Source organism: Arachis ipaensis, chromosome B6, assembly GCF_059453495.1.
Source record: "Arachis ipaensis isolate K30076 ecotype BB chromosome B6, ASM5945349v1, whole genome shotgun sequence".
Classification (NCBI taxonomy): Eukaryota; Viridiplantae; Streptophyta; class Magnoliopsida; order Fabales; family Fabaceae; genus Arachis; species Arachis ipaensis.
The window spans coordinates 22,672,406-22,684,309 of record NC_142441.1 but is presented as its reverse complement, the minus strand read 5'-3'; the positions used below and the strand labels follow the sequence as shown (position 1 = coordinate 22,684,309).

At 31.6% G+C, this 11,904-nt stretch overlaps 2 protein-coding genes across 2 annotated transcripts; both read right to left on the bottom strand.

The window, feature by feature from the left end:
• Window positions 1-8,995: 8,995 nt before the first annotated feature.
• LOC148554870 (uncharacterized) lies at window positions 8,996-9,601 on the bottom strand. The gene is made up of 2 exons (XM_088489261.1): window positions 9,277-9,601; window positions 8,996-9,180 (listed from the first exon to the last, which is right to left on the bottom strand). Exons 1-2 carry the CDS (start codon window positions 9,599-9,601, stop codon window positions 9,029-9,031), a joined length of 477 nt encoding a protein of 158 aa, XP_088345387.1. The 3' UTR covers window positions 8,996-9,028.
• Window positions 9,602-9,691: 90 nt separating this feature from the next.
• Window positions 9,692-11,521, bottom strand: LOC107646649 (uncharacterized). Its single transcript, XM_088490531.1, has one exon. It carries the CDS (start codon window positions 11,519-11,521, stop codon window positions 9,692-9,694), a length of 1,830 nt encoding a protein of 609 aa, XP_088346657.1.
• Between the last annotated feature and the right edge of the window lie 383 nt (window positions 11,522-11,904).

Sequence of the window (11,904 nt, the reverse complement as noted above, 5' to 3'; positions counted from 1 at the left end):
AGAAATCATACAATTCATAATCAACCTGGTTATAGTGCTAGAAAAACCAAAATTACGAAGAGAGTGCTCCAAGAATCTCCAGTCAACTCTGCATATGCCTTTTTCAAGTCAATCTTGAAAGCTAAAGTTCCTTTTTTGGATTTCGTCTTTCTCATAAATGAAGAATCTCTTGAGTTATGACAATATTATCTATTACTCTCCTACCTGGAATAAATCCTCCCTGAAGTGGACCAATGATGTCAGAAAGAAAAGGCCGAAGACAATTCACAAGAGGTTTAGTAATAATCTTGTACATCACATTAGATAAACTGATAGGTCTGAAGTTTTTAAAAGATTTGGGTGTCCCAACCTTTGGAATAAGCACAATGAGAGTTTCAAAAATCGATGCATCCATATGTCCCCCTGAAAACGCTAGGCTCACAATATTATGGATATCTTTCCCAATGTAATTCCAATACTCCTTGAAGAAGTATGCCTGAAAGCTATTAGGACCTGGCGCCTTGAATGAGTTCATTCCTATAACCGCCTTCTTAACCTCCTCTAAAGTGACTAGCTCTACGATGCATCTACACGCCTCCTGGCTTAACTAAGGAAGAGAAATATCACCAAGAGCATCAATATCAACCCGTTCTCTTCTACAAAATAGTTTCATGAAAAATTTATTAGTCTCCGCTTTCAAATCCTCTATATCGTCAGTCCAAATTTCATCTTCCAGGAAAATACCATGAATCTTATTCCTTCGTCGACGCATGATGGTCTGCATGTGGAAAAAGCTTGTGTTTTTATCTCCAAATCTAACCCATTGATCTCTAGATTTTTGGTATCATAGAAGTTCTTCTTGCAGGAGAACATTGTTGTACTCATCATTCAGATCTTTCTCCTTTACCAAGAGATATGGGTGATCTGAGGATTTCAAAGTCAACTGAAGCTTATTGATATGATCTTCTAGCTGTTGTTTCTTAACAAAAATATTACCAAACATCTCGTTATTAAATTTAATAGACTCTTTTTGCACCTATTTGAGACTGGCAATCACATTGGTAGTCTTCTTGTTCCACGCATCTTTAACTATACTAGAGAAAGCAGGATGAGTTGTCCAGGCAGCTTGAAAACAGAACGGTTTATGTTCATGTTTGGAGTGGTAAGGTCACTTATATCGAATGAAAAGAGGACAATGATCTGAATGAAGCCTGCATAGAGTCTCTGAATATGTTTCTGGAAAACTCCGACACCGTTGTTGATTTGCATAAGCCCTATCCAATCTCTTAGCCACATCCCTGTCACTAGAAACCCTTTTATACCAAGTATAAGCTCTTCCAAAGGAACTAATGTCAATGAGGCCACACATGTCTAGAGTTTCAACAAACCTCTTTACCCTTCCACTATGAAAGAAACCCCCTCTCACCTCAGTAGAGTGCATAATCTCATTAAAATCCTCTACTGTTAAACATGGTATTTGAATTCACTCAGCTAAGCCTATCAAGTGAGCACATAAATCTTGTCTAATTCCCATGTTAGAACTCTCATAGATAGCACTACATAACCATAATTTACTTTCTAAAGATATTTCCACCGTAATCCATTGCTCCATGATACTGATCACTTTGCAATGATTAACTGGGACAGCAGATAAAAACCAAATACTACCTCTTTGACTTTGCGCTTTAGAGATGGCTACAGCTGAATAACCCAAACCACTCCAAAAAAATTTTAGTTTGTCAAAAATAATATGTATTTCCAACAAACAAATAAAAGATGGGTGATATTTGTGAACAAGCTCTTTACAGTGAATACGAGCCATCTTATTAGAGACTCCTCTAATATTCCAAGCCAAAATATTAAAATCACAACTATCCATAAATTATACCAACATCATGGCTTAGAATGGACTGCCTATTAAAATTATACCACTGCCACCACCTCTTCCTGCTGTTGGGAGGCCTCCGTTCCAGCTTCATCACATTTTCTAGCCCCAATATCAGTAGGTAAATTTTCAATGAAATTGGGCCTTATGCATTTTTTATTAGAAGCAAAATCCGGGGTCTTTACATCAACGCTCCTAGCCTCATGATAACCATATGCTCTATTTAAATTATTCATGCCTCCCTATCTCGAAAAAGTCAGCCTTATTCCTTTGATTCAAACCATACGTTGTCAATCCATTCCTTATTTTTGGCCCACCATGAATTACAAACCCTTTTGTAACATTGGGCTTGTGTGCTTTTAGTCCAGAACTCTCCCCTTCAACCCCTGACCACCAATCTTCTTTTTTTCTTTTTTTTTATTCACCTGGACCCACTCCTCTTTTGTATGATTGCCTTGCATGATCTCCTCACTCCCATGCAACGTCTCATGTGAGAAATCCCCACCTTCCTTATTTGGTTCATTAATAACTTGTTCCTTTTCAAATTTAAACAGCGTTTTTGAATTTTGAATTTGAACTGTCCCCTCTTTACCCTCTGAAACTTCCACCGTTTGTTCGGCGATGCCACCTCTTCACTCAACATTCTATCATTGGCTATCCGCATCACAGTTTGTTCTACCTATTTTTTTTGTACAGGCTATTCTCTCATGCCCAAAACACTTGCACTATTCGCATGCTAATTCTAAGTTCTCATATTGCACTTGATATTTGTGACCGTCAACGATGATGTATGTCACCACCGGCAGTCCCACGTTAATCTACACACAAATTCTAGCAAATTTTCTGTGTTTCGCCTCCTTTGTTGCCATATTTACCTTCATGGGTGTGCCAATAGCCGCAGCAATTCTTTTCATTGCTCTTTCTTGATAGTACCATATATTCAACCCCACAATGCGTACCCGCACGAAAGTGGATCCAAAAAACTCCTCACAAGGGAAAAAGTCAGATATCCAAGACTTGGCTGCCAAATAGTGTCCTCCTAGCCTCCACGGACCACCCAGGAGGATCCTATCTCTATCCTCCATGAGATCATATTTCACAAGGAAATATCCATAGCCAACGTCCATAACCTCATAACCGCCGCGCACTCGCCAAATGCTTCTGAGACGATGAACCATGGCCGTATAACTCACATGCTTTCCAAGCACTTTAATGACAGTGGAATCCTCATACGGTGCAGATAAAGCTCGTCTTGCCTCTTCTGAGAACGTTACGATCGGCGGCTTTGGATCCCCTTGTTTACCTGTCCCAATGGCTAAACTATTACCGTCCAGTGAATCATCAACTACAAAAAGTTTCGAATTAGACACGCTAACCACTTTATTCCTAAAGGGGACTCTCGTCCTTTTGGAATCCTCTATGCCACTAGATACAACCTCTATCACACTCTCCCCCTTATTACTTCTAGAGAAAAGGACAAATAGGTCCCTGACTTTTTGTTCCGTGGACATTTTTGTCCCTGACCATTGAAAAATACTTTTAAGTTCCTGACCTTCACAAAACTTGGACGGATCAGTCCCTCCGTCCAAATGCCTCCGTCAGGGACTGATCCGTCCAAATTTTGTGAAGGTTAGGGACTTAAAAATATTTTTTAATGATCAGGGACAAAAATGTCCACAGAGCAAAAAGTCAGAGACCTATTTGTCCTTTTTTCTTACTTCTATCGGCGAAGCCGGTTATCTTACTGTGTTTTCCATTCTCACGGCCACTCTCATTCCCGTTCACCTCTTTGCTGCTCATAGCTCTCACTTCTCTTTGTGTTTATTGACTATCATGGTAAATAATATAAGTTCTAATTATTAGTTAAACCCTTTACTTAAATAAAAATTTTTAGTAACCAAAAAAAATAGACAAAAATAATTAAAATTTATTTTATTTAATTTTTATTAATTTTATTAACAATTAATATATATTAAATAAAATAAATTTTTGCTGATTTTTTTCCTCTTTAATATTACCAATACTGAAGTTACACTTGACACCTAATTTTTAAATTTGAAAATCAGCTAATGATTTGTCGATTTTGATGAGGGAAAAATAGCTCGAGCTACCCATTTGGATTTGACAAAATTGCACCCCACTCCAAACTTCTTAAGAAATTGCACTCTAACTCATTTTACAGATATGCGAGCTAATCAATAAAAAAATACAAAATATTATTTATACACTAAAATCAACCATTAAAATTAGTCATCATATATTTATATATAAATATAAGTATAATTTAATTTATTTTTAATATATATTTTATATAAATAATTAATTTTAGTGACTAATTTTAACGTATAAAAAATAAGCTAACATAGACTAATAATCCAAAAAAAAAATTTCAATATTCATTACAATTTTTTTAAAATTACTATTCTACTATTTTATTCATTTTTATCCTCTAACACCACATTTCATCTATCATGACAAGCCACTTATCTCCACCATGAGTCATAGGTGACCACCTCCAACAACTATGACAGGCTATCTTTGCTGGTAATCACTTTTAGCCATTTATCACTAGTCTTCCTAAATTTTAAATCCAAATTCTAATTCCTAAATCCTAAATTCTAAATCATAAATTTAAAATCTTAAATTCTAAACCGTAGATTCTAAATCCTAAACACTAAATTTTAAGTTCTAAAGTCTAAACTTTAAATTTTAAATTTTAATTTTTAATCTTAAATTCTAAACTTTAAATTCTAATTTTTTAAATTTGAGTTTTTGATATTTTAATTATTTCTAATTTTAGATATTTTTATTTTGAATTATTAACTACTTTATTAATTGAAAATTATTGGTTATCCATACCTTTTCGTCATCTTATATTATAAATTCAAATGATACCCAATTTTAACACTATTATCTTTTTCATTCTTTTTAATTATCTTATGTATATACAACGTAGAGTGAAATTTCAACAAACTTGAAGGGGGTATAAGTGTTACATTTTCTGAAAAGCTTGTGTTATGCATATCAATGACAAATTTTATATTTTTAGTATACTTTGTCCGAATAATAACATACTAAAATACAATAAAAATTAAAGATACGCTTCACACCAAGTCACCAACGGATTTAGAAAAATGTTAATACTTACTAAGTTACTATTTACTTTTAGAAATGTCAATTTACACTGTTTTTCGGGAAATGTGTCGATATGCGTAGAACTGATCGAGAAGTAACAACAACGTCAGCAAATTAATTATACGATTTTTTTTTATAGGTTTCTCAACCAAAAAAAGTAAATCAAAAAACAAAAACATGAATTATTTTATTGTTCAAAAAAATAAAATTTTATTATCCAAAAAAATTCATTTAAATTATTTTTAAAATATGACAAAATATATATTCGTGAATGGAAATATCGAGTAAATTGTCAAATTATACTTTTAAAAGATCATTCATTTTTTAAATTAGTCTCTAAAATTATTTTTAATTAAATTCGTCCTTCAAAAATTTTAAATTAGTCATTTTAGTCTTTTCGTCACTTTCATTGCTAAAGACATCAAAATTTGTTGATGTAACACGTGCGTTAAGTGATATCACAACACATATCTAGTGTGTGTTTGGATTACAGTTTGCAAACGGGAATTTGCATAAAATTGATTTTGCAAACTTGATTTTGGTCAAAAGTAAGTTTGTGTTAAAGTGATTTATGTTTGGTAATTTTTGTATCAAAATAGATTATAGTAAAATAAATGTTGTTTGGCTTATACCATTCAAAATCACTTTTAGATAAAAAATTACTAAAATGGACATCAACTTAGATTTTTTTTATATTATCCTATTGTTTTAATTTAGATATTTAAATAGATTTTATTAGTTAATTTTATAATAAAATTAATATTTACTTACTAAAATAAAAATAACATATAAAAATAGACAAAATATTTTTTTAAATAAAAATAAAAATTATATATATTATATATATATATATATATAAAAGAATATTTAATCAAATATGTTACATTTTTTAAGTATTAAATGTTACTTTAGTATTTTTTTTACATCGTACTCTTATTCTAGTACTCTCAATAATCTTATTCTTAATATTAATTTGAAATCCAACGTTTATGATTTTATTATTATATATGATTAATTTTTTATTTAATTTATCTTTTTTAATGGAATCATAATCTATATTATAAAAAATTACACTAAAATATAGTATAGGAGAATTACAATTATAAAAGATAGTACTGAAAATAATAAAAAAAAATTAAATATTTACTTTATAGTGATTGAAACAAATCTAAAAGTTCTTAATGATCTTTTTATATAATATATTTTTAGTATTTTTAGTACTCTTTTTTTAGTATGTTATAATTTTTTACTATTATTATTATTTACAGTTAATTTTTTTATTTAATTTACTTTACTTAATAGAATTAATAAATCATATTATAAAAAGATAATAACAAACATAATACACAAAAATCACGATTATAAAAGTGTATAATGTCAAACAAATAGTTAAAAAAATATAAATAATAAATAATAGAAAATTAGAGCTCATATAAATAGAAATAACAAGAATTTTATAAATAATACACACATATACAAAGGATAAAGGTGGTAAAAAGTAAATAAAAGGTTAGTATCTATGGCTAAAAGCCCGTTAAGAAAACGCAGAAGCTAAAAATAGTTGCTTCTTGTAAACGCTGGTTTTGGCAACAGAATCACTTCTGCGTTCATGAGAAAAAAATTTGCCAAACCAAAAGTTGAAACTTTCAAGAAATTTAAACGTGCTTCTTCCCTTCCAACGGATTTCCCAAACACACCCCTAGTAGTTCTAATTTGCGGTTAGCATGATAAGCTTATGAAATTAGATCAAATCAGCCCCAAATTAAGGGATTCTAATGCCTCAAATTCTCCCCTCAATTAGATTTTGATTTGATCTTATTTCATAAAATTATCATGCTAATAGTCAATTAAAACTCTTATATGTGTGTTGTAGTATCACTTTTGGCACCGCCAATAAAAAAAATGATAGAAGGAGTAACGTGGTTAATTTAAAATATTTGAAAGATGAATTTAATTAAAAAAAATTTTAGAGACTAATTTGGAGAACGATTGATCTTTTAGAGACGAATTTGATCATTTATTTTAAAATATCCTACGTTAATAAAAACGAATGACGTGATAATCAGAACTTTTGATGTGAAAAGTGAAATTTTAACCTTGACAAATAAATTATGCTACGTTTTTCTATTATCGTAGTAAGTCTCTAATCACGACTTGATATTTTTAGCATATTTTTAAATTATTTGAGAATATTTTTGTTGATAACAAAATTTAAAAGAATTTTTATCGACGCTAAAATAATTCGAGCGTATTTTTTAAGGTTTTAAAAAGGTACTTACAAATTTAGAAAATTAATATTAGTAATATTATTAATATTAATCAAGTAATTAAACAGTTGGTTATAACCGTTTTATTTTAAGATACTTCAAATAGTAACGGTTATACATGAATCATTGTATTTGTTGGCTTGAAAAGTCATCAATCATAAAAGGTTGTGAATGTTTGAATTTGTAATGTGTACGTCCAGTGACAAAAAGTAATGACCTTTCAGAAAGATTTTTTCAGCGAAAAATTTTTTTTGTTAAAGAGAGTGAAAATTTTTTATTATTGTTAAGTAAAAAATTTATAAGTTTCATTGTATTTTAAAAGAGTATGGTAATTAATTTTATTGTAATTAAGATTTAGTTTGGTAAAATTTTTACTTTTTAAGAGTAGCTTATAAAAGTTAATTTTTAAAAGATAACTTTTTAAAAGTTATTGCATTTATGTTTAATAAATCAAATTAAAAATAACTTTCAATAAATACAAGCAATATCAATTGCATTTGATAAAATGACTTTTAAAATTTAAAAATATTATAATAGACATAAATGTAAGTATTAAATTTGAAAATTAGTTAACATATGAGGTTATATTAGACTTTTAAATTTTAAAAAGTACAAGCCAACTTTGAAAAGCTCTATCTTAGGTGCTTTTAAAAGTTGCAAGCACAAGCACATGGTCTTTTTGATTTACCAAACACAAAATGAGGAGCTTGAGCTTTTAAAAAATACAAACACCTCTTCAAAAAGTTTTACCAAACCAAGTTTAAGTGTGGGAACAAGTATTTCTCTACAAAAAATAATCTAATCGTGCCTTGAAACTATAACACAATAAGTTTTGTCATGTTCTTAATCATAATTTATCCATCATTTTTAGAGAGATATTTGTGAAGATGACACAAAATCAAAACACTACGTTTAAGGTCATGAATCAAGAATTTGTCAAGTTGGATTGATTTGTTGGAACAAATTTCAACTGTTGGAGGGGTAAGATGATGTTTCTTCTTTCGAATCTCAATATTGCATATGTGATTGACCCAAAGACTACACTAATTACTGATATCGTTGAAAATGCCACACAGAAAGAAAAAAAAAAAGATTATTTAAATAAAGAAGAAACGCGATGAAAATACCTTTATATGTCTAGGTCATATTCTCAATACTTTATCTAATTGACCCTATGATTTTTGGATTATTTTCAGAAATAAAATAAAAAAATTCATATTTCCCCAAACACCATTTTTGAACTTTAATTCTTTAAATACGATTTTTTTTTAGAGCAAGTTCGCCGCACCCCCGACGAAATTTATACAAATTATATAGAGTTCACCTTACCCCAGCGAACTCCCTTTAAATTTTTTGAATCCCACATCTTTAATCCATTTTAATCAATTATCATCATCTCCAAATAGCAAGGTTGCGAGAACCGGACCGGTCAATAAATCGGTGAGGTCACTGGTTTAATGGTTCACTGGTTCGACCGGAGTTCAACCGAAGTTCAACCGGTTTAATTAAATATTAAATAAAATTATTAAAAAACTTAAAATAATCTTAAGTATATAAATTCAATAATTTCTAACTTAATAAAATTTAATATTTCACATAATAAATTATCCATTACTTAATATTAGAGGTTCACAAACAACTTCAAACATCAAAGTTTATAACTAAACAAAAAATAAAACGTACATAATGACAAACCCATAATGTTCTACATTCAAAAGATACAATTACTAGCAAGTTTTCAACTAATCAAAGATGCAACTCATCAAAAATCATAATTATCATTAAGTGTTCCAACATCTCCATCATAAACAGGTAATCCAAAGCCACCATCATCAGAAGTACCACCAAAAGAAGCTGTATTTGAAGAATCAGCAACATTAGGGAAATCCACATCAAGTTCCACATCTCCTCCATCTAATAAAATAAAATAGAAAACCAAGAAAAAATTAAAGTTAGAACTTTACATCAGATATTGAGAGGAAATGAAACAAGTTTTGCTATTTCAATAACCTGTAGGATATGAAGGCATAGCATTATCCGTATAAATTAAATTTTCAATGCCTTCAATGTCTCCATTAGTAAATTCAGGATCTTCTTCATCTGGCATTACCCAAAAATCTACCGTGTCAATGTTTTGAATGTCAATTGGATCATAATTCTTCTTCTTGCGATGCATTCTAGATTGAAGGCGTAGATTATAAGTGACATAAACAATGTCACTTAGCCTTTGATGCTCTAATCGGTTCCTCCTCTTTGAATGGATTTGTTCAAAGAGGCTCCAGTTCCTCTCGCAGCCGGATGATGAAGATGTTTGATGAAGAAGACGAATTGCCATTTTTTTGCAAGTTAGGAGCACTCCCACCGTGTAGCCTCCACCATTCACCTACCAGAATATGAAATTCAACTATCAATTCTCATTCTATATTTAAAAAATATTCAAAGTAAATTGAACATAGAAATATAAATACTTACCAGGTTCAAGTCTCTTAATTGCTTTCAATGCACTTTCCCTTCCAAAACTTCCTTTTCGATCTCGATACAACTGTATCTCTTGCATTGCGGCAACCGAGTCATCACAAAGAGTTTCAATATCAAATAAATCAAGCAAAGACCTCAAGATATTTGCCTTCTTAACAAACCCCTCACTATAGAAGTAATCTGGATTCAAAAAGTATGCTGCTGCATGGAGGTCACGCTTCAAATGCTTATCCCACCGCATTTTCAAGATACTTGTATAAGGTGTGTATGCAGATTTCCTATTTCTAAACATTGTCTTGATATTAATTTTGGCTCTTTGCATGCCCGTATACACGATACCCAGAGAAGGTTTCTCATCAGCATCAACAAGCCTCAATAACTTAATTAGAGGACCAACAAGCATAACAATAGTAAAACAATCCTCCCAAAACTTACTTTCCAAGATAATTGAACTAACCATCTTCCCATTGACACTCTTGGATAATTTATGAGAAGTGAAATATTTGTCAATCACCAATGCTTGCAAGTCTTGTTTATGATCATATATACTTTTCAAAGTAATGAAAACAGTAGCAAAACGTGTTACACCTGGTTGAACAATTTCTTTCCACTCTTTTCTTTTTCTAAGCCATGACAAGAAAATCATATGATTGTAAACAAAGACAGTCACTTTTGAAGCACGAGAGGCAAGGTCAGCTATGTGAGGAAGACTTGCTATGTCTTTTAAGATAAGATTGATGCAATGAGCAGCACAAGGAGACCAAAAAATATTTGGATACTTTTCATGAATGAGTTTTCCAGCAGATACATAATTCGCAGCATTATTAGTAACCACATGCACAATGTTACTAGACCCAACCCACTCAATAACCTCAGCAAACAATTTAAACAAGGTATCGGCAGTTTTTATCATATCAGAAGCATCAACAGACTTAACAAATGACATACCAGCAGGATAATAAACTAGAAAATTAATTAACGTACGCTGCCTTTGATCAGTCCAGCCATCTGCCATCAGTGTACAACCAGTCCTTTTCCACGAGCTCCTATAACCTTCAACAAGCAACTGACACTCCTTCTTAAGATCGGCCAGCAAATGAACTCTCATTTCGTCATACGACGGTCCCTTGAAACCAGGTCCAATTGCATCAACGCCGTCCAAGGCAGGTTGAAAGTAAGGCGATTGAATTGCATTGAATGGAATCCGTGCATCAATGATCCATCTTGCAAGCCCCAACTTAACCTTGTGTTTAACTTGTTTACTGGCCAAGACACTTTTCAAAGCTGGTTGAGAGCCTGGCGTAGTCCTTTCCTTAAAATAACTTCCAATTGGAGTAGCAGCAATCGCTCTTCTCTTTCCTTTGTCTCCCATTGTTGCAGGAGCCGGAGGTTGTACAGGATTAGGCGCCTCACCCTCTTCTTCCGCTTCTCTTTCACTTTCCACATCATAACACTCAGATGTAAATTTTCTTTTTTCTGCCTTATTTTTTTTGTTTTTCTCCAAAAGCCTTTTGAATTGAAGCTCAACATCTTCAGTTACTTTGGTACAAACTTTAATTTGTCCAGGGATTTTTGCAACATGATATTTCATTCTATATATCCCCCCTCCATTATAAGTATTCAAGCAGAAAATACATGTATATTGAGCCTTGTTATTTTTGTCATACTTCACTGTAAAATATTGCCAAGCTGGATCAGATTTACCTCTAGATGAACCAGTTTGAGAATTTTGAGCAGCATTATCTTGTGGCTGTGAGTTACTTTGTGATTGTTCCATCTATAACAATAAGAAAATCAAAGACAAGAAATCAACTTCAAAAAAACCATGAAAATAATGAAGCAGCAAACAGAACAGGCAGCATAGAGAATCAAAAACTATTTCCAGCAAACAGAACAGGCAGCATAGAGAATCAAAAACTATTTCCAGATTCCAGCAAACAGAACAGGCAGCATAGATCAACTTCATGCAGCTTGACAGTCACAGAAATCAACTGATTCAGGTAAAATAAAAATTTAAAACTATTTCCATTCAGAAGCAACAAAAAGCAGAAGCAAACAGAATGGTCGAGCATAGAGCAAACAGAAGCATAGAGCATATTCATGAACCAGCAAACAGAATCAGCAAACAGAACAGGCATCATAGAGAATCAAAAACAAAAA